This window comes from Microcebus murinus, chromosome 8 (genome assembly GCF_040939455.1).
Source record: "Microcebus murinus isolate Inina chromosome 8, M.murinus_Inina_mat1.0, whole genome shotgun sequence".
NCBI classification, from domain to species: domain Eukaryota; kingdom Metazoa; phylum Chordata; class Mammalia; order Primates; family Cheirogaleidae; genus Microcebus; species Microcebus murinus.
In genome coordinates this window covers 76,700,108-76,723,426 of record NC_134111.1, presented here as the reverse complement: position 1 = coordinate 76,723,426, position 23,319 = coordinate 76,700,108, and the positions used below count along the sequence as shown (strand labels likewise).

The window sequence follows — 23,319 nt, the reverse complement described above, 5'->3', positions numbered from 1 at the left end:
ATGATGTGACAGTTTCTTATGCTATAATGTGAAAGTGTATTTCAACTTAAATTTACCAAAAAAAAAATCCACAAATCTCATCAAATTTTCAAGATTTCTAGCCTAAATTTATGAATAAAATTTATTATTTTCTTGAAAGAAAGTGATGTACGCAATTTTGGTAAATTAGTGAATGTAACAGTTATAGGAAATTATAGATTTACTCAAATAATCCTCATTGACAAATATCAAACAAAACATTTATATCTGTAAGACTTAGAAATGTGATGGTGGGGAAAACCCAAAACAATGGTTATATATCATAGGAAGATACTTCTAGAAGAGTTATGATATAAAGCACGAAAACTATGATAGGAATCAGCCTTGAGATTATTTAGTCTGGTCCCCTCACGTACTAATAACTGGGAAATAACAGTAGGCTTTGCATTAACCGAAAGTTTCCAGGAACATCCTAAGTACTAATCCCAAACCCAGTATTCTCCAGGTCACAAAAACATATTTGTTTTTTCCTCTTAGATCTGAACCAGGAAGTTTCTTTTCACATTACTTCTCAAAGACAACCCAAGCGGATGTATGTCAAGAAAAACCAACCAAGTAAATTAAAGTGTTCAGACACAAAGGGAAGGAAAGACTAAAGAAGGGACCCAGGAGAGAAATGTTTATTGTATTAAGAGCCATTCAATTTTGTTGATTTGTTTTATTTTGTTTTAACTGTTGTTCATCTTAAATAATTCCTGTTTTGAGAATGGGAATATCACTTTTGCTATAAAGCTCAGTTACCAAGTGGCAGAAAGGCAAGCGTTCTGTCAGGACCACAGCAGCCCCACACATGAGGGCATGAGAGAAGGCATCCCCACCTTTATTAAGCTGGTGCAAAGTTTAATAAGGGGAGCCTGGCTGCATTTCAGCCACCCCATCCCTTTCATTAGGGGCCCTTGTGCAGGGAACACAATGCATAAATGTGCACAATAGCCCTACATTTTGGAGAAGAAAAATCTTGGTTGTTCCAGAGGGTGTTCACCCAGACTCAGAACTTGAATGCCATGTACAAAGTCAGCATAAATCCATTCTGCTAGAAGCTTTTTTCATTTACTAACATTCTAGACTGTTGGTGCAATAATCTTAATCATCTGACATTTTAGAAGCAATTTCCTGATCTTGGCTGGACAAACCAGGCTAAATGCAACATTTGGCTCTATTTTTAAATGGCCCAGATGGTGTGAATGGGTGTGTGGCTCAGGGTGCCCCCAGACACTGGGCTGCTTCCAGAAACAATTTGTACCTTGGGCGTAACAGCAGCTATAGATAGGAGTGGGAGAAAGGGGGCCAGAGATGGGTAAGGGTCAGGACAGTGCCTCTCTGATCTGAGTAAAACTGATTCACCTGTTACCTGTGAAATACTGAGCCTTACTTTAGGTTCATGAGGCACCTTTTGGTCACCCATAAAATGCAATCCAAGTGCAAATTGAAAAAAAAATAAATAGTAGGCCAATTCTGAGACAGCTGCTTCAGATCTCTTCTCCACCCACCCCAGGTTGAAATGGGTGTTCTACGTGGGTAAGAATTAGCAGGGAAGTCAATGCTGTTCATTACAAAGGAAAGCCATTTTTGGCCCCCTTCCTTCTGTAAATAGAAATTTGTTTCCTTGGAGATCACAAAGCTTGGATGCCTAGAAAAGAGGAGAAAGAGCAAAGAGGATTTGAGAGAAAAGTAACCATAATTCCCAAGATTTTTAGGCATTTAGCAATACTACAAGGGCTGTCCAGAAAGTATCCAGCCTTGTAACCATTTTTGTCATATTAACAATGGCTGGATACTTTCCAGACAGCCCTAGGATACAGAGGACTCTATGTCATCCTGAAAAAGCTTCTCATTCTCTTTACTTATAACTTCCCATTTTTCCTACCTCAAATGGCTTTTCCTTAGATGAAATTTCTTCCTTCTCCTTAATTGATCCATGCCATTCTTTCAAATCAGATACTTGACACTAATCACTCTGAACAAGCCTTTACACACATCCAAACTGATTTCTGCCAGCCCTAAAAATGTAGACGGTGGCTGGAACTCAAATACAACCTTGTAGCTAAAACTGTGGCTTAGATCTAAGACAAGGATCAACAAACTGCAATCTGCAGGCCAATCCAGCCCACCACCTGCCTTTATACAGACCACGAGCTAACGATGGATTTTACATGTGTCAATGGTTGGGGGAAAAAAATCAAAGGAATAGTAATATTGCATGACATGAAAATTATATGAAATGCAAATATAATTATTCATAAATAAAGGTTTACTGGAATGTAGACATGTCCATTTGTTTATATATTGTCTATGGCTGCTTTCCCACTACAGTGGCATAATCATTTAGCTACAAGAGACTGTACAGTCACAGAGCCTAAAATACTATCTGGTCCTTTCAGAAAAAAAAAAAAATTGCCAATTCCTGGCTTAAGACATTAAAGAGAGATTATTAAATAAGAATATCTCAAAGAAATAAATTTCAGGCAAACCAACAAGACTAAGGCTATCAAGCAGCCACACTGAGGTCTAAATCCCACAAGCAAGACCAAGTGGTTACCCTGAGGAGCAGGGTATAGTGAGCAGGAAAAACAAAATCTACGGAGGGATATACAAAGTATACACTCTACGCTAGATGAGCATTAGCAGGGAGATGATAATGTCTGTGGCGCTCACTGCCACATCCCCAAACCTAGCCCACTTCTTAGAGCAGGGTAGGTGCTCGTTAACTAGTTAATCAACTGAATGAAAATCAAGAGAGGAAGGAGAAAAACACAAAGCAAGTGCAACAAGAGTTGCACAGTATTGGGAGTAAAAAAGGGTGCCCAACATCATCCTCAAATTTGTCGACCTTTTGTCATAGGTTCCCAAAAGTTAGCAAAAATCCTGACTTTGGAAGCTAAGTGTGTGCTCAAGAGACTGAAGAAATAATTAAGAGACTGTGGTAGCTGCCCTGATGCACACTCAAGCTTATCTTTTCCAACCCCTTCCTCAGTCACTAGATGCAAGTATATTTAGCCCAGAGATTAAATTCAGACGTGGAGATTAGTAAAGGGAAGGAAAGCAAATATAAAGCTCATGAAATAAACAGCACCACTTGTCACTGTTGATCTTTGATTAACTGGCTCTTCTTTCTGAAACAGGGTCGGTCTCTCTCTCTCTCTCTCTCTCTCTCTCTCTCTCTCTCTCTCTCTCTCTCTCTCTCTCTCTCTGCTTGCAGGTGACACCCACACATATCCTTCAGTGTTGGCACAGATGCTTACTCAGATAACAACTGGAGTTCATGCTGCACATTTTCATCTTCGTGTGTCATCATCACCATGTAAAACCACAACTATAGGAAAACAAAGCTGTTTTCTGCTCTTCTGTCTCAACTGACATTTCCACCCAGCTCACGATTTGTTCTTCGGAGCCAGACTAGTGTTAAAAGCTGTCATTGAGATAGCTTTGCCTGATGAAGTGCAAGTAAAATCCAATACACTCCTACCCCGAAATCAATCACCTTTCTTCCACTTTTTTACCCCTTGAATTCCTGGCACTCAAGAACCTTTTCACAGGGTTTAAACAGGCACATAGGATAGGGGAAGGGGCTTTGTGAAGAACACATTCTGGCCCTTAGAGTTGCACCAAGAATGAGGTCAACTTTGGGAAAGCTGATGTATTCTCCCATCACCCAAATTTAATCTCAAGCATCGGGCACAGTGTTAACACCCTGAAAGGAACAAAAGACACACTGAGAAAGTGTGCCACATTCTGTTCTGGACAGTGCCTGAGTTTCTAAGTGCTGGGAGCTTGTGAATCTTCAAAAGGAAAGCATGCTGCTTCTGGGACGCCAAAGCAGATAAGTTGAGCAGTGCAGCACTCAGATACATCTCTGAAGAACCAAACTTTCTTGTAAGTAGCACCACTGAAAAGTCAAGAGTTAGGCCTCAGTTTAGGAAACATATATAGACATTAGGAAAAGTAAAAGTTACCAAGCAAGATTCTGGTATGGTTCCCAGACCGCTCCATTTGCTGTGGTTCAGTGGGGTGGTCAGGCCCCCATTGCAATGAATCCAGATGTTTAATTTTCCTCGCCCATTCATCCATTATCTCTATTGCAGACAAAATGAGAAAGGATAAGGGTGCTGATTCCTTAAAAAGGAATCAATCTGTTTTATCAGAGTGGAAGGGAAAAAGTGAATTCAGAGTTGTGGGCGATTGCAGCGTTCATGCAGTTGTATAGCTAGAATGTGGTGGAAGGTCTGCTGAGTGAAGTCTTGAAGTTTGCACTTGAATTTCTTTTGAACTTGAGTTTCAAGGTACTAGACCATTTTTGCAGAACTAGGGTTGCTATTTTTATTAGCACAATAAAGGAGGCTTATTGGGCAGATTAATGGCTGATTTTTTTTAATTTAATTTTATTCTTTTTACCAATCTTATTTCTTTCCAATTGATTTTTATTTCTCCTATTGGACCATGAGCAACTAGCTGAGTTCAGTCTTTTGTGGAGTAGTAAGAGACATGTAAGCTCGTATTTTTCAAGTTTTAGTTGCTTTTATTAAGTTTAACAAGTTCCATTTCAACAAAGAAAAGAGTTGGTTTGGAGATCACATATATTTGACTCCAGGTTACCCTTAAAGTAAAATAAACAATGAAGGAAACAGAAGCAGCTACATGAATTATCAGACCAACTCTAATGTCTGTTGTTCAAGGGCCTTCCCCTACCCACAAGATGATAGCTCTGTGTGTGTGGGCGTGTGTGTGTGTGTGTGTGGGCGTGTGTGTGTGTGTGTGTTTAATATAAATACGATTCAAATTTTCAATTTGCTCCAAACACCACAAGTCTTGTTTGTTGTTGTTATTTTATTTTCAAACTATTGCAAGCTATTTGAGCGCTCAGCTGTGACATGTGCATGACAGGTGAAGAAGCTGAAATTTTCTGTCCCCAGCATTCCCAGTTTTTGAGCTCTTTTTGAATCAGAGCCAGGTAAGGCATTTATAGAATTTACTGGGGTAAAATCACCCCATAGAAGAGTGGCAGGTTGGCAGTAGGAAAAGATTTTAACTACAAATGCAAAATTTGCAGAAGTCTTAGGCTAATGATATGTTTAAAACCTAGTTAATACTCCCTCAAGAGGGAATTTGAGGACCTCAGTGGAAAATCAACTTACTCCTGACTGTGGCTTACTTAACACGACTTTTTAGCATGATTCTTTCTAACAGTATTGGTTTTCCTCACTACACAAAAATTCCTAAAATGTAAATGAACTTATTATATCCATTAGATTTTCTTTCACCTGATTTGGCTGTGAATACATGCTTTAGCTCCTGGTTTTCTAATAAAGTGAATTTTTGAACTTATTAACAGGAAAGTAGAAAATAAAACTGACCCTCTTCTCAAAGTGTGATTTTAACACATTCAGACTGACCATTCATTCATAAGGCCAGGTGAAATTCATCCACCCAGTCAATAAATATTTATTGTATACCAGGCGCTGTTCTAGGCACTGGGGATACAGCAATAAACAAAAGAGACAAAGTTCTTTGCCTCATGGAGCTTACATTCTAGTTTGGGGAAACAAACAATAAACAAGTAAAATGTCTAGTGTAAGAGATGGTAAAGTGGGATGGAGAAAAATAAGCAAGGAAAGCGGACAGCATGTGAGGGTATTTATCTAGCAGAAAGGTGACACCTGAGCAGGGACTCGAAGGAGGCAAGGGCTCAATCCAGGTAGACAGAGGGAACAGTATATGTAAAGGCCTTGAAATGGGAACATGCCTGTGACGTTTGATGCATGACCTGAGCCTCCAGTGGGCTTGCAGATAACACAGACGCACTCACCCCAGGTCTTGAGAGAGTCCACGCCGCTACATTCGACCTGGGTTAATAAGAGGTCTGCAGCAGTCATGATCCTGGTTCTGGGTCCATCACTGGCACCATCTTCAATCTCCAGCATGTAGTTGGATTTAACACTTTGGGATCAGTTCCCAGGACCCTGGTATAGTTCCCATCTGGCAGTGTAAAATGCTGCGATGAAGGGTGAGACATCCATTTGGCTGCAAACACCCCCATTAAAATAGCCACGAGGACTGGTGGCTCAGTTAGTTATCCTCAGGGATTGATGGAGTCAAGGCTGAAACTTCCAGGTGTCCACATCACACAGAATTGCACAGGTAAGCCCAGCCTGATATCTCAGAGAGGTAAACCATTTATCTAATGAGAAATTGTGACTAAAGCTAAGCAAAAAAAACCAGAAATGTACCTTGTTTGGATGAAATTAGTATTTGAAAGTCTAGCTTTAAAAAAAAAAAAGACTAAACTAGAGGTTTATAAAATGATTTATCCCACACCTCTCTTAAATAGCAAGTTTTCTCCAGAATAACTGCCAAAGTGAAGCATGTCTACTCTTAAAGTGTATCTTTCCTAATACTGAAAGATAATATTAAAATACAAATTTAAAGCAGGCATATGGTGGTTTAGTAATTTTATGACAATACATAGAACATAATGTACACTTGGTCTCTTTAAATTGGCATGCTTAGCCCCAAATAGTAGGCTCACAATCAAAAATTACAGGAATACCATTAGTTTATAAGACTTTTACAATAATAGCAGCAAATGACATTGTTTTCTTCATAATTACTATATCTGAAACCATAAAAGCTTTGCTCCAACCACTGTTTTTAAGCCATTTCTTGGTTCATACTAATAGTGAAAACATCCTTCCCTACATAACATTTCTACTTTGGTTCTGTTCAGAGTGAGTAAGAAAAATCTCAAGTATGATTCATCTTTAGTAAACCTACTTTTCCAGTTAGAAAATAGAACCATTTATTACATTAGATTAAATCTTTCCATTTTTAAAAAATGTATTTGCTACTGCCCTCTCTCAAACTTCTCCAGCTCTGTCATTTTCAAATACAATCTGATAACCTGATTGAAGAACTTTGTGTACCAAGAAGCCAGCAAGTGGCACAAATGCCAGTGTAAATTCAACAGTCCTTCATTACCCAAGTACTGCTGAGTTTGACCTTCTTTGGATTGATTAAATTCATGGAATGGGAGCCTATTTAAAAATCAACCAGAGTACAATATTTGTTGTCTGGAATCATAAGATTCCTATCCCTCACCTCCTCCCCACATTAAAAAAAAAAAAAAAAAAAAACAGTTAAAAGACCTCTTTATGTACATAAAAATGGGGAAGGCGAATGCCCTATATTTCATTACAAGATAAAATACTCCAAGAAACAGGAAAATGGTGGAAGTTAAGAGGTTCTCATATATTATAGCACCTCATCCCTGCGTAGTGGGTTTACATTTGTGTTACAATATTCCCTCCCTTCTTAGATCATTGCCCAGTTGAATTTTCTTACCTAATTTATCTACATGGCAATAATAATAATACTAACATTATATGACAGGCATGATACTAAATGCCAGCGACAAGCAGAGACAAAGACTTGGGCCATGCCCTCATGGAGATTTTAGCACAGGAACAGACCTTTGTGATCATTTTCTTCATTTTGTAGTTGAAGAACCATAGTCTTAGATCGGTGGTGACTTGCTTTGAGGCCATTCAACTAGTAATGGGACTTGAACCCACTCTATCTGCCTCTCAAAACTAGGCTCCTCCAATGCCTGAATTAACCAAAGCACTGAGCAACATTGTAAAGACAGCAGCAGAGCCATTCTTCAAAGTCCTCAGGCATATTCCAGTTGATCCAAACTGGAGGCAGAAAAATATCCACGGTCATTCCAGGGTCAGGCCTTGCAGAGTCTCTTGAGAACTTTGATGCTGTCTCAAAAAACTCACTCTAAAATACTTTCCCATGTCAGTGGACCTCTAGGGTACAGGGGCAGCTGAATCCAGAGTTTTGGAGCTCTGATCCCTAAAGCATTTCAAGTCCCTGTAAAGGAGCTCTCACCAGGGCTCCTTCTTCCTGATGCCTTCCAGAAAGCTTCCGCCCGATGCCAGCCACCTCCTCAGCACATGGCGAGAATTTCATCATTCTCTTCTATTCTCCCTCCTTCAAAAGACGCTTTTTGGGACCCATCCCTCATACCCTCATGAATGCTAATGTCCCTTTTCACAGTGTCCTCACTTCTCCTCTGGCTGCTCTTTGAGCAGCCCACTCAGATCTCCACACACACAATCAAGAGAACAACTGTGCGAACCTGAAACGTATGGAACAGAAAAGCCATAACGTGGTTTGACTGGGATGAGCTGCTAAACAAATAATCCATCCTAGTATTGAAATAATTTTGACATAAAGTGACCTTATTTTCTGACACATTCTTTCTTGGTGTAGGAGAACTATTTCATTCTTTTGAAATCATGCTGTGAACATTAACACTGAATTCCCATCACAGGGAGTGAGAAAAGCAAGTCGATTTGCCTGGTATTGCTTTGAGGGGATTCCATTGCTCAAAATAACTAAATAGGGTCAGAATCGCTCAAAGACAATGTCTACGTCTTTCTAAACTAAAAGGAAAACATTAAATAGGAACTAAATGGCTCATTTCATGACTAGAAGACAGTGTTTTAATGGTTTCAAAATACTCAAGTCTCCTTCCCCCTACCCCTACTCTAAGCTGTTCCCACCCTAAACACCCATTTAACCAAAAGGAATGATTTTCTAGCCTTTCTTCTCCGTTCAAACCGTCAGTGGATATCACACTTTGCTAGACTGAGATGTGCAGATGAGTGGGAAAGGAAACGGGCTCAGCCAGCAGCTTGCAAGCAGATTTCAAGCCTAACAGAATCCACTTACTTTGTGTTTTCTGCCCTAACTTCTCAGTGAAGTCAATAATACATGGTGAGTTGGAATCTGGGTCGTGGCACTACAAGACGTGGCCTGCCACAGGAAATTTCTTCGACTTCATTTCAGAGTTTCAAAATGATCTTGACATTTGGTCCAGTCGCTCAAGAAAACTTGGCGCTGGTGGCCTGACAGGGGCCCGAGGTGGCCGGCTGACGGTGAGGCGGTCCTTTCCTATCCAGAGCAGTGATGTTGAGCAGGTGGGGAGTGCCAGCCGGCCGGCTTCTGGATAGGCGTCCGTGTCAGGAGCGGTAGGCCGCGAAGTCGCGGGCTGGGGCGTAGGGCTGGTAGTAGTGTTTGCGCGTGGGCCCGGGCCGCCGCGGGGTCATGTTCATGTAGTCGCTCTGAAGGAGCCTGCTCCTCTTACTCTTCATCTGCAGCAAAGAGAAGTGGCAGTGTGAAGGGACAGGGAGATGTCGTGGAAGGAGTTCTAACTATGCAGAACATTGACCGTCAACTGACACTGAACCCCGGCATTCCCTGAGCACCTTGGACCTGGGGAATGACTCATCAAACTTAACCACTGACTATTCTAAATGATCTTAATTAAAGAAAGTATTTCAGAGAAACCCACCCATGTTACTCTCAATACTGCTATTTGACCTGAATTCCAAAAGCATGCTAATTAACATACCTACTGTTGATATTTAAGTACACTTTGAAGGCCCTTCCTCCTTTGAGTAGGTTATGCCTGTCCCCATTGCAATCTTCTTATTATACGTTAGCATTTGCATAATAAGCTGTTTTTCCATAATTAACCAAAGAGGACCTTCATCTCCTCCAGAGTCTGGTATAATCATAAATTTGTAAAAGTCGAGTGCAATTAATGGGGATTTACAGTTCCAGACAACTAGTTACACTCCTATTTCTTTATGAGTATAGGGACAATAATGTCACTCATTTCCATCCTGCAGGCTTAGCTCCCTGGGAAGGGATTTCTACCAGGAGTGAAAATGGGGCCAATACTGAACCTGGGGCAAAAGTTGCACTCACCGTGATCTTAGCAGAGTTTTTGACTGTGAATTAGGAGCACCATTTCTGAATTAAGGTGATAGTAAATTTTACATTTTTAACAAAAGACCCGTAAAAATTCTAAAAATATAAAACCATCCGGGCTTTCTGGATTCCGAATTCTCTATTATGAAAGAAAATGTCTATTTCTTGGGCACATAGGCCTGATTTCTAAGTTACATATGCTGTACGTGAATGACATGATGCCTGATTGAATAAGTAGCAGCTGCAGCCCTGGTCTTATTTCCATACACTCCTACCTGAGCCCTTTACACACCTTCCTCGTCAAATGGAAGAGTAAGCACTAAAGAAAAGTTTGGTAAACATGCACCTTCATGTGACACAACTACCATGTTCTCAGTCCTCATCTTTTGGAGCTCTCAGCAGCCTTCTATACTATTGATTGCTCTCCTTTTGCAACCTTCTTCCTCTTTGTCTTCTGTGACAACTGGTTTTCATCCTACTTCTCTGGCCACTCCTCCCCTGCCTCCCTTGTAAGCTCATCCTTCTCTTACTGGCCATTCAGTGTTAGAATTCCTCACAGCTTAGTCCTAGGCCTCTTCCTCTACTCACTCTATCCTCATCCAGGTACACAGCTTCAATTACCACCTATTCATTTGAATTTTTATCTCTGGACTAGACCTCAAAGGCACTGTAAACTCAACATGTCCAAAACAAGACTCAAGATCTTCCCCAAAAGTCTACTTGTTTCCAAGTGTTTCTCATCACAGTGAATGACACTACCATATATATAATTGCCCAAGGCAGACTTCCTAAGCCTCATCCTTGACACCTCAAGCTCTCTTAGTCCCTGTCCCAGGAGACATCCAACAAAGTCTGAAGGCATTTTGGGTACCACAATAGGGAGAGATGCTACTGGCATCTTATAGTAAAGACCAGAGATGCTGCTAAACATCCTACAATGTACAAGGCAGCCCCCCGCAACAAGGAATTATCTTGGTTCTACATCCTTTCTATAAATGAAAGACTAGAGCTCTCTTGGGCACAGGGTTTATAGCAGGGCAGAGGTAGACCCAGAAAATGTGTGTCCCCAAATAAGTGTAGAAGATTGCTGATGATAATCTGGGAAGCATTTTCAGTACTTACTCCAACCCTAATGACTCCCTTTGCTAAACCCCTAGGTGACAGTCTTTGCCTCCAGACACCCAAACAACATGATAGCTGGTAGAGAGGCCCTGATGATAAAGATGTCTTGACTCTGACGTTCTCCAGGTTGCACAGAAAGATAATGAAAGATCTGCTGTAATCAGCTCCCATGTTTACCCTAATGCTATTATCAAATGGTGAATGTATTTATTTCCCCTAACTCTAAACACAGCAATGGGATGGAAATGATACATGCATGGCTGGGAACGCCATACAGAACCCACAGTGCCCATGTGTATCTGGCATGTGTGTATATCTGTGCAGGGAGTACCCACCTTATGTGCCTGTGTGAGTATCATCTATTCCACCCCTTCACCAATGGTGGGTAACAGTGTGTGATTTCAGAACCACTCCTCCTTTGCCCTGGCCCCACACCAGCCTTACCCACTTGTTTCCTGGGAGCAGCAGCAACACACAAGAATACACAGGGTAATCTACTTAAAGACGTGGTCTTCAAGGATCTACTGGATAAAAAGGCAGATACTACCTGTGCACAACTATCCACATGGGAGCACCATGTTTGTTAAGTCTCCTTTTGAATAGGAAAAGGAACAAGTTTAGCCCCTCAGCTGAGTGAATGGAGAAGTGAATGAGAGTAACAGGTGCTGGTCTGTGGCAGTCTGACCGAGGGGAGCTCTTTATTTACTCAAATGTCAACATCAGGTCAAGAACTGAGATAGAATCTGCAGCTGCTCCCAGAAACCCACTCAATCCAAAACTGCCTGCGGTAGCATATCACTGGCACTCGGGAAGTTCTGGAAAACAGCACCTTATACCACGGCACTCTGTAAAGCAGCCAAAAATAGACTCCCAGAAAATTACCAAGAAAATGGCTAACCTCTAGGGATCCCTAATGGCCTAGATGCCCAGCTCAGCAAGGTGCTGGTTGCTTAAATAGCAACAGCAGGAAAAGATGAGCCCAGGGTAAAAAATGCTAGTATAGTCTATGAAATATAGATATATTTTTATTTATGCCTATCTGGTAAGAGAGTACAAAGACCTAGATTTGAGATGCAAGTAAAGGGTGGTTCTTAGTGGGTAACCTAATATGGATTACAAGAGGCCACAGATGAAAAGACATGCCAAGTACTGAGAATACCCAATTCACAGGGAATCTGAGACAAAGTAAAACCAAAATAAGTTTTCTCAAGACAAAGCAAGATCTGATTGATAAATGAGTGGTCAGTAAAAAGTAAACAAATAAAAGGCAAAGCAAGATGAACCTCACAAGGATTTTGTAGCACTGCCAAAGAAAAACCCCAGAGTGTCTATGATGTGTCTGAGTTGAAAGTGAACTGTTCAAACTCATTGAAAGTGAGAAGCTGCTTTTGTCCCTGTGGGCGATTCAAGTCACTCAAATTAGTGCCTCATTATATTATAGTAACTGACATTCTAATGCATATTTATAACAAGTCTTAAATGATGAGCAGTACTCTTCTGGCCACTGGACATTAAAGCAGTTCCCAAAAATACTTCCTGCAAAACTAGTAAATTACTTTGACCGAGGTCAGCACGTCACAGGGGAGAACTTTTCCTGAGGGGGGTACCCAAAGGTCCACCACATCTGATCTTTAAGTTAGGAATTTGAGATTCAAAAGGAGAGGATTGAAAAGCTATATAGCAGGCATAAAACTAATGCCTAGGAATTAGGGAAAGAAACAAAAACTAAGGATTCTAAAAATTCTAAAATCACTGGCAAATACCACAGCGGATCAAAATTAGAAGATACCATGGACAACACCACCAAGATCCAGAAAGAAGAAAATACTCAAGAGGCAGAATGTAGGCAATATTTTCCTACACTAGAGCGCCCCCCCCCCTCCCGTCAGGGTTGGGTAATTTGCAGAAGGCAAGCCAGGCATTCCCAAGATGATAGTGAAGATGAATTCCCATAAAGAATTTCTAGGAACAAGCAACCACTTTGTTCCCTACCCTGCAGAGGGTACAGTTTAGGCAACAGGCAGCCTGACAAATGTCCATCTGCCCACTACGGCCTCCTGAACTGCAAGGAGCATGTGTGAAACAATTGAGAGGCAAACATAGGCAATAGGCCAACAAGAGTTTAAAAATATCTGAGGCTGGGTGATAGAATAGCACGACTGTGAATCCAGGGCTGTAGCACCAAGCCATAGTAAATACGATAGCTTCACACAACGTGGCTTCCAAAAATCACCAACTCATCTATGGATTAATTGAATATATAGATTATGTCTTAAAGATGAGTGTCACACTTCAAACAGGCTCATTTAAATCCTTAATTTGACCTCTTACAGGGGTTATCAATTCATCAATCCAATAAGTATTCATTAAGCATTAAATGTACTTAGTACCAAATGAATGGAGAGACTATAAAGAGAAATAGTCCTTTATCCTTGAAGAGAACACATTTCTCATTGAGGAAATGACTCACACAGGCAGCTAACTTCTAGAAAAAAATCTGAAGACAACATGGAGTCAATACATGAGTTATTCTGTCCCACACACAGGTTTCTGAGTAAGGAAAGGATCCTTGATCACAAGGTCCCTTCTGAACTGCAGATATGTTCATCAAAATGTGTTCAAACCTGGGCCAAAAATTCAACATAAGGAAATAATGCCTCATTATATTATTATTTATTAACAATATTAATAATTATATTCCTTACTCAAATAAGGAAAAAAACATCAAGTTTATTGCACAAACATTTGCAAAAATTGGTAAACTTCAATGTGGTGGCAAGAGCTGGGAAAAGTCTAACTCCCATTATAGTTTCATAATGACAGCACCATACTTGGCCTCACACAAGTCAACTGCTTCAGAGGAGACAAAAATATGACTCAGATAAACACAGGTCTAGTTTCTATGCTCAGTTTCAATACACAATTCCAGTAGCCAAGTTTCTTATGACTTTTGACCAAACCAATGTTTTTCGTTGGCTTCAGTTGCCTAGCTTCCCAAGTTTCCTAGATTTTTACACGTGTGTGTGTATTAAAACTGTTGTATGTCAAAATTAAATTGCAAAATTGGAAGAAGGAAAGTAACTGTTCCTAATCCCCACACCCTAATTTGCCCATTTAGCTTATTACTCTGCCAGGCCACCTAGTCAGTGTCTTCTGGAAAACAGAATTCACATCAGATTTCTTATCTCAGATAAAGTAGAACAGGGTAAAAGATAACCTACTCAAGCATGGGAAAAAAATAATAATTATACATAAAACAAACCACATAGTCAAAATTCTTGAATATGTTTAGATTGCACATGCAGTAGAAAAGTTACATAAAGTTACATAGTGCTGCTTTTCTTACCCAGCAAAACTTACATAAAGTTACACAGTGCTGCTTTTCTTACCCAGCAAGCGCAAAGGGCCACTGTCACCAGCAAGCTATAGAAAGCCAGGACTCCACCGACCACCACCAGTGCCCAGAAGGGCTTAGAAGACTCAGGAAATTGAGGTTCTGGACAGAAATATTTCTCTGGAAAATAGAGTGGATTAAATAATATAGGAATGGCAGTTGAGTACATTTCCTTCCTTCCTTAACCTCAGAGAAAAATGTGAAAGATCTACAAATACGAAAAATATCACTAGCTTAAGGGTGTATAGATAGACTTGCTCTTTAGGACTTATCTAACCCACCCCTGACCATGACCCTGTCAGTGTCCAGGACTACAGTTGAAAACCATCATTACTTTAGGGTGGTACACCAGCAGAGCTGCATTCGCTTGACTTTGTTGAATCCTCGGCGTGATCCAAAATGGTGACGTCACATGACCCCAACCCAGCCTCTTCTTCCCCTTTCCCCCATCGGAAGACAATTCATCTAAACCTGAACTATTATCCTTAAAATAAGTTAAATGGTATACATGTTTTTGAGCCTTAAGAAAACATCAGCCTAATATGGTAGTCAGAACACTGAACTGGTAACCAAAAGATAAATTTCTGGTTCCAATACTTTCTAATAGATTATATGATGATGGACGAGTTACTTTAAATCTTTGAGAATCAGAAAGGGGAGGGGAAGACTTCTATTCAAAACTGGAGAAAATTAAAACTAGAAAGAATACCAAAACTCTTCTAATCCATTGATTTTTTTTTTTTTTCAGTCCTGGCTGCACATTAGAATTAACTGAGGAAGTTTGAAAAATATAAAATTGTCAAGCACCCTTTTCTCAACACATATCAATTGCATCAGAATTGCAGGGTTGGACTCAGGCATTAGTGTCTTTTAAAAGCCTACCCAGATTTATAAATATGTAAACAGGATTGAAAATTACTGAGTAGAGAATCATTGGTATCTTTTCCAATTCTAATACAAATGATATATTATGTATTTGTCCATATATAATATCCTAACGTAGTATATCATTCATATAGAGAAAATGTGTTCTACCCTTAACTTCCAAAATAGCATATTTTTTAACCTTTAACTTGATCCAATTAAAATATTCTGCCTGGACATTAGAGATATTACAAATCTGAATGGGGCTCATTAAGCAAAATATTCACACATTAATTGCATCTATTTTGCCAGAACACAAAAGCTACTCTGCCACATTCAGTTTAATGGTTCTTTCCTTATTTAGTATCCTATCTTTCACCACAGCATAGCTCTGTTCTGGCATAGGAGGGAAAAAACATTTATTGGAATTATGCTAGTATTAGATACAAAACTGAGAGCATCCATTTTCTTGTTTATCATTCCACAGAAAGGAAAAGCTGTAGTGTATCCCTGAAGTGTATCCAAAAAATGATCTGACTACTCTCAATTTTACTTGTTGTTACCAATAGACTGTATTCTGAGTTTGGGAATCTTGTGATTTTTCTCTCCAACATTTAGAGAGAACATAAGCTCAGTAGACTTATTTTCACTAATTCATCAACTGTTCCATGTTATTGACTGTTGGGCCATGAAAAAGTTGGGTGACTTTTCCAAGATCATAGAGTTGATTAATAGCAAATTTCACATCCCCTGGTTTCTAGTCTAGCATCCTTTGTATGTTTTAGAAACTGAAAACGTATTTTTGAGAGGAAGACCATGGGGCACAAAAAAAGAATTAATTAGAAATAGAACTCATTCGTCTTAGTCTTGATGCATTAGACCCAGCTGCTGCTTGAGGGTAACTGGGCTTACCTTTTAATGGCAACCTTTTTTCTGCCATGACCCACTCAAATGCGGAGTAATGTTATAAATGATCTATTCCCATGGGCTGTAACCTCACCCCTTACTCTCCCACTCGAAGTCAATGAGGTAAAGTAAAGATAGTCAAGATATAACCTTGAATCTCCTCTAAAGTGAAAGAAAAAAAAATTTTTTGAAAACATTGCCTTTATTAGTATCACATCACTTAGGACTTATTTAACCCTGCCACTGATGGTGGCCTTGAAAACCATCACATTAGGGTGGTGCCACTGGGAGAGCTGCATGTTACCTTTCACATGGATAATGGTTCCATTGCTCTTCTCGTTGTCTAGGTAAGGAGGAGGATACAAGACCTCGATTTTGCAGAAGTAAATATCTGTTTGGTTAACGTACAAATCCCGGAGGTAGAATGTCACTGATTCGTTGTCCAATTTCCCATCACAGTTGAACCCCGTATTTGAGTGAAACTGAAGCTGATGGGAGTAATTCCCATTCACAACACAGACTTCCACGGCACTATCGACTCCTTTATAAAGGGATGCCCGGAACTCCTTTGAGAAGAGGTTGTAGGTATACTTGCAGCTAAGGTTGACCAAATTGTGATACACCACAAGCATGGGCGACTGCTTCACCAAAATCTTGTTTTCTGGGGGAAAAAAAAACATTTGCTTAAAACAACAGTATAAGGACAATCTTTTTTTCCTGAAAAAAATATGTTAATAAACCAAATCAACAGATCTCTAGCAAAGGCTTTCTCTTGGCTGATGAAGATTTAGGAGCTCTTGGGGAGATAATTATATCAAAAGTTTAAAAGTTTACATTTTGATATCATTTTCATCCTCCTCTGAATGGAGCAATGGAGCATATTTTCACCTGGAAGGCAGAATATAGTTTTCTATTGGCATTGAGCACCACCACTATGCACTTGGAATTTTTGAGTCTGTATTGAGATCCCTAAGAAGTTAATCATGCATTAGGCTAATTTCCTGATTGAGTGATACACTTGGAAGTGGCTTTAACGCCTGACACAGATGCACAGATAGGTTTGTTTTTAAATTGTAATACAGGCTTTTGTGAAGGAATTAAAATATTTTGGAACTTTCTGTTATATTAGGGTTAGGTTAATATTAGGTTTAGAGTTAAGTTTAGGGGATTAGGGTTAAGGACAGGGTGTTATGGTTAGGATTAGGATGTTAGTTTTAAGGTTAGGGATATGGGTTATAGGTTAGGGTTATAGGTTAGAGCTTAGGGTTAGGTTTAGGGTTAGAATTAGGAGGTTAGGATTAGCATTAAAGTTAGGGATAGGGGTTAAGGTTTGGGTTAAGGTTGTGTGTTTGGGGTTAGGAGTTAGTATTAGGGTTAGGCTTAAGTTTAGTGGTCCAGGCTTAGGGTTAGGTTTAGTATTAGAGTCAAAGGGTTAGGGTTAGGGTTAATATCATGGTAGGGTTAGGTATAGGTGTAGGGGTAGAGTTAGCTGTAAGATTCTGAAACATTTTGACTTTGTTTATTGGCCATTCCAAGGGTAGTATAAAGAGATAAGTAAATACATAATCCATAGAATTTGCTTTAATTTCTCTTACACAGTTAATTCATAGAAGTTCATAGATATGTTTCCTTACATCACAAAAATGGAAGGGTTTCACAAGAATTATCTCTCTGGTTCATCTTCTACCATTTTGCTACCCCAATAAAAAAAAATCAAAGAATTTGGAGACCATTTAATTCAATCTCTTCACTTTAAAAGCAAAGAAACTGACACTAGCTTATCACCTCCATGAGGGAGGAGGACACATCTGTCTTGTCCCTGATTGTATCCTCATTGCTGGCACATGAATATATGTTCCTTTCTTTTGTCTGTTTCATTGAATCAGAAACATTAGATGGTTGTCTAAAGTCACTGAGTAAATGGTGAGTAAAGCCAGAACTAAAACACAGAACTAAAGACCAGATCAGCCACAATCACTTGAGAAAGAGACCACTTAAGCACTGAGAATCAACTTTGCAACCAAAAGACCCTCCAAAATTTTTCTGAAACAACAAATTGCTTTGTGTTGTTGATTCAATTTTAATACAAACAAAAACAATTTTTGTTATTATTTAGGGGTATGTCAATAATTATGATTTAAAAAAAAGTTATTTGAAACAACATACCATATGCGCACACAGAAGAACAAAATAAGATCAGAATCCATTAAAATGAAATTTATAATTTAAACTGAATTTGAATTCATGTACTCAGGTGTATTGTTTTTGCTTTGGGAATAAGGGAGCTGCATAGAACTGAATTAATATTAATAGTAGCTTTTTTGTCTCCTATATAGTTATCAATGCTGGCTATACATCAAGAAACTTAGAAAAAATACCAGTGCTCAGGTCCTCTTACTCCCAGAAATTCTGATTTAATTTGTCTAGGCTGCAGATAGTAGTGGGAAAGGATTGATATTTTTTCTTTTTATAAAATAACGACTTTATTTAGATGTAATTTTATGTGCCACAAAATCTGCCCTTTTAAAATGTACAAGTTAGTGGATTTTTTTACATTCATGGAGTTGTGAATGGATCACCACTATCTGATTCCAGAGCATTTTCATTACCACCAAAAGAAACACCATATTCATTTGCAATCACTCTTCATTCCTCCCTTCCTTCAACCCCTAGAAACCATTAATCTACTTTCTGTCTGTATAGATTTGCCTATTCTGGACCTTTCATATAAATGAAATCATACAATATATGGCCTTTTGTGTCTGGATTCTTTGACTTAGTACAATGTTTTCAAAGTTCATCTATGTTGTAACATGTAGCAGAACTTCATTGCTTTTTATGGCCAAATAATATTCCATTGTATGAATATAACACATTTTGTTTTTCCATTCATTACTTTTTAGCTATTATGAATAATGTTACTGTGAATGTTTGTGTACAGGTTTTTATGTGGACCTATGTTTTCAATTCTCTTGAGTACATATCAGGAGTAGAAGTGCTGGGTCAAATGGTAACCCTATTTAACTTTTTGAGGAATTGCCAAACTGTTTTCCAAAGCAACTGCACCATCATGCACTCCCACCAGCAGTGTACAGTGGCTCCAATTTCTCCACCTCCTTGCCAACATTTATTATTGTCTATCTTTTCTATTATAGCCATCCAAGTGGGCTTGAAGTGGTAACTCATCATGGTCTGATTTGCATTTCTCTAATGACTAAAAACGTTAAGCATCTTTTCATGTGCTTATTTGCCATTTGTATATTCTTTTTAGAGAAATGTCTATTCAGATCATTTGCCCATTTATTAACTAGTTATTTGTATTTTTATTATTTGATTATTAGAGTTTTTGATATATTTTTGATACAAATTCTCTCAGATATGTGATTCATAAATATTTTCTCCCATTCCATGGTTTGTCCTTTGTATTGTCTTAAAAGTCAATTGTATTGTCTTAAAAGCCACTTGATTCTAATATTCAGTTGGGATTGAAAAACACTATGGCCTAACAGACTTTTCCGGCTGACAACATGTTAGAATTACCCGGGGAACTTTAAAAACCTTTGCTTCCCAGGCCAATTAAATCAGAATCTGAGTATAGGACTCAGGCATCCATTCATATTTTTTTAAACTTCTCAGGTAATTCTAAATTGCAGTCAAGTTTGAGAACCAATGGCCTAACAAATGAAACCTAACTTCTTATCCTCAAATTCATGGGCCTCCATGTACTTTTCCAACCTCATTTCCTCAAGCCCAAACCCTCCTAATTAGCAGAACCATTTAAGTGAGAACCCCAGGAACTCACTGTGAGCCTTCCTACCTCCATACTTTGCTAACTTCTTGGCCCAGAATACCAATCCCTTCTCAGATCCCAACATGATTATTGTCTGTATCACTCATTTGCCATTTAGTCAGGTTCTACCTTTCGAACATCTCTTGTTTCACATGCTTCCATTTGTTTAGCTTTTGATTCATATGTAATTCCTTTAGGCCCCTAGTTTTCAAGTCTCTTGACAGCAAGGGCTACATGTTACATTTCTTTATATGATACTGAGTGACTAAAAGGATCTCATTGAATAATCGTTAAGTGAAAAATGGTGATCTGACTGTATCATTCTTAAGAATTTAAGGAGATGGTAGTCAAATCGGCTGCTAGATTTGTCCTTAAATTCTTGTTCAGAACCTGCGTCTCAACAACTTGAGTTTCATTTATTATTCATTCAACAAATATTCTATAGAAACACTGAAATGTAGACATGTAAAGATTTGAAAAGTTCAACCTGTCTTAATACAGAAATGCAACTTGTTTTTTGTTTTTATTTTGTTTGGCTTTTTTCTTTGTTTAGTTAGATTGCAAGGACAAACAACCCCAGCAAGAAATGCCAGCATCTCCCCTCTGTTTCAGGGAGTATAGGTCAGACATTTGTAGTCCTGTTTACAGAGCCCTCTGAGAACTGTGTTTCTCTTGCTAATTGTCTGGATTCTGTTTTAATGGGCATTCAAATTCTTCCCCATCTGCCTTTGAGAACTGATATAAAGAAAAAGATGAGAATAGGACTTCTTTGGGGAGATAAAAAAAGGGAGTGTGGGTGGAGAAACTGAGTAAGGCTGGAGAGAAAACCCAGATTGTTACCCAGTTTGGCTCCCTCCTCCTGGCACCCACAGTGAGGTGGAACAAGGGAGGGAAGAGGAGAAGCTCCAGCATCTATACTCCAGCAGTCTGCTGAATACTAACTCAGAGTGTGACATGTTCCTAAGATGCACATGGAGAGAAGAATTAATTTCCCCAAAATGAACCACACTCAGTTTCTGTCCTTGGGCAGCCCACAATCTAGTGGAGAAGAAAGATATATAAACTAAATAGACACTATTTTACAAATAGTGGCACAGTGATCTACACAGAGCCTCTGGGGACCACTGGGGAACCAGCTAAGCATCTCTGGAGGAGATACTGCTGACCTGAGTCTTGAAGGATTATGCATACATTTATTTGACACATTTTTACTAAGTAAAAGCTAGCCTGGCTAAGATATGTCTTGGTGTTGAGGACTGTGGTAAGGAGGGAGAACATATGTTGGGGTTGGGGGGTAAGTTTAGGGGACTGTGGGGAGGATAAGACAAAGAGAGAAAAAGAGCAGTCTAGGCAAAGGAGAGAAGGAGGTGAGAAAGTATGGCAGACGTAGGGAATTACAGCTCCCCAATGTTGCTGGATCATGAGTTATGAAAGACAAGCTTGGCAAAGCAAGCACAGTTCCCCACATTAGGGAACTTGGGCTCTCTCCTGCAAGTGATAGAGATCTGCTGAAGGCTGTTATGCAGAAAAGTGACATGTACAACTTTTCATTTTATATACATCACTTTAGTAAAAATGTGGAAGGTAAATTTCAAGCACGCAAGAGTAAAAATGTGGAGACCAGCTAGGATACACTTGTGGTAGTCTGGACTGGAATGTGGTGTGAAAGAAGCGGATAAGCTCAAAAAATATTTACAGGATGCACTTTGCAAAACTGGACATTGGCTTAGGTGTGGTGAGTGACAAGGAAGGAGGAGCTGAAAATAATTGTCCTTAGGCCACACAGCCCAATCGGTAAGTAACCATTTTCCTTTTGCCTACATCGCTTCTTCATTCATCTCTTCTTCATCACATAACCAGAGTAGACAGCTCAGAAACTGAGGTGAAGTTTGTACATCTGGGCTATAAAGAAGACATTTCTTCCAGCCTAAGGTGTTGTTGCAAAGAAAACACAAATTGCCTCAAAGGTTACTTGGGAATGCAGTGGAGCTTATTCCAGCGTTTGCTGTTTTTCAGAAGGGAGACACAGCGATCTTTCTCTCCTGAAACTATCTTTCCTTCACAAGGCATAATGTAATGAGATAACTGGAAGATAGATTTTTCCTTCTGTCCATGGTGGGGCCTTCAAATTTGAACCTCAGCATTGTTGAGATTGATTGGGTTTCTCCAGAGCCCACTCTACCTCAGCTCTTCAAAATGAGAACTTCCTCAGGGAGGAGCAATCTGAGACGCCAGTATCTAGGCTGGCTGTTACATATTCAATATTCTCTTGGTTGATGGCATGTCCAGCAAAGCAAGCAAGGGAAGGAAAACTACTTTATTTTGTAACTCTCTGTACTAAGATGTGTTGGGGAAAAGCTTGAAAACTATTGGTTTTCAATATGGCATTTGATGAAAAAAGACACCCAATTTACCTGTCAATGTTTACTTTCCTTTCTCTTCCATCTCAATACAGATAATTTTTAAATTAGCTGACTCTTAAACACAGGTCCTATGCTTAAAATAGCTTGCTATGTTAAATAGCTTGCTATGTTAAAATAGCTTTATATGTTAATATATGGCTGTGTGACTCCTACTTTAGGGTTCAAACTGAGTTTACAGTTGGGCTGATAAAATCTCTTATTTTTTAAGTACTTATTCCCTTATAGCAGTTGGTCCCACCTCGATTCATGTCAATAATTCAGAGAAACCTAAATGAGAAACTATCTCACAGAATCTCAAAATTTACATCTGCTTTAGAGAAACAATGAAAGAAATTTCCTTTTGGTGATAGAAAAAGATAACCAGTTACTTTAAGTGATATTGAATATATATGTGATCATTATGACTTACAGTAGACACAATTCTGATTCCTCTTATTTTATCTTAAAATGGAGCCTGTGTAAAAATGCACACCCCTTACTCTGAGAAGTAAAATAAAAGCATGGATAAATCAAAACAGCTGACAATCAGAACATCAGACGACATTTGGCTCTTATATGTATTTTGGTTCTCTGAGTTTCTGGGAATCCATAGTACTTCAAATAGTTTAATGACATATTGTAAAATTTGAGGACATATCTAGACTGAGAAGAAATTAGAGAAATATTTATCCTCCCCAGACTAACTTCTGTTTGATTCCTTTTTGCTTTCCAGTTCGTGCTAGGGGTGGAAAACATCCTTTTTAGGCTACTTTGGTACTAGCAGACCTAGCCCTTTCCCTGTGAATATTTGATTTTCCTTCTTATGAGTGTTCAGTCAAGGTCTACTTAGGTGAAACTTACAGGTTAAAAGAGAAACATTTTCAACCCATCAGTTGTATTTGCTTACAGTATCAAAAGATTGGCTGGACTGACATTTCTCTAACTGAATTGACAAGTTGTTTTGATGATGAATTTAGTGCTTTGCTTTTCAAAGCCTTTCCTAGCAGCTAAACCAGCTAAAGGTG

The 23,319-nt window shown here is 39.1% G+C and overlaps 1 protein-coding gene across 1 annotated transcript in view; it reads right to left on the bottom strand.

Annotated features, from left to right (window-relative positions):
- Positions 1-6,470: 6,470 nt before the first annotated feature.
- CD28 (CD28 molecule) overlaps positions 6,471-23,319 on the bottom strand; it is a 31,263-nt gene continuing 14,414 nt past the window's right edge. Inside the window, exons 2-4 of the mRNA XM_012738911.3 lie at positions 16,407-16,763; positions 14,328-14,452; positions 6,471-9,194 (exon numbers count right to left, since the gene is read on the bottom strand). Coding sequence (XP_012594365.1) covers positions 9,063-9,194; positions 14,328-14,452; positions 16,407-16,763 — 614 coding nt within the window. The 3' untranslated portion in view covers positions 6,471-9,062. The remainder of the gene's footprint in view (positions 9,195-14,327; positions 14,453-16,406; positions 16,764-23,319) is intronic.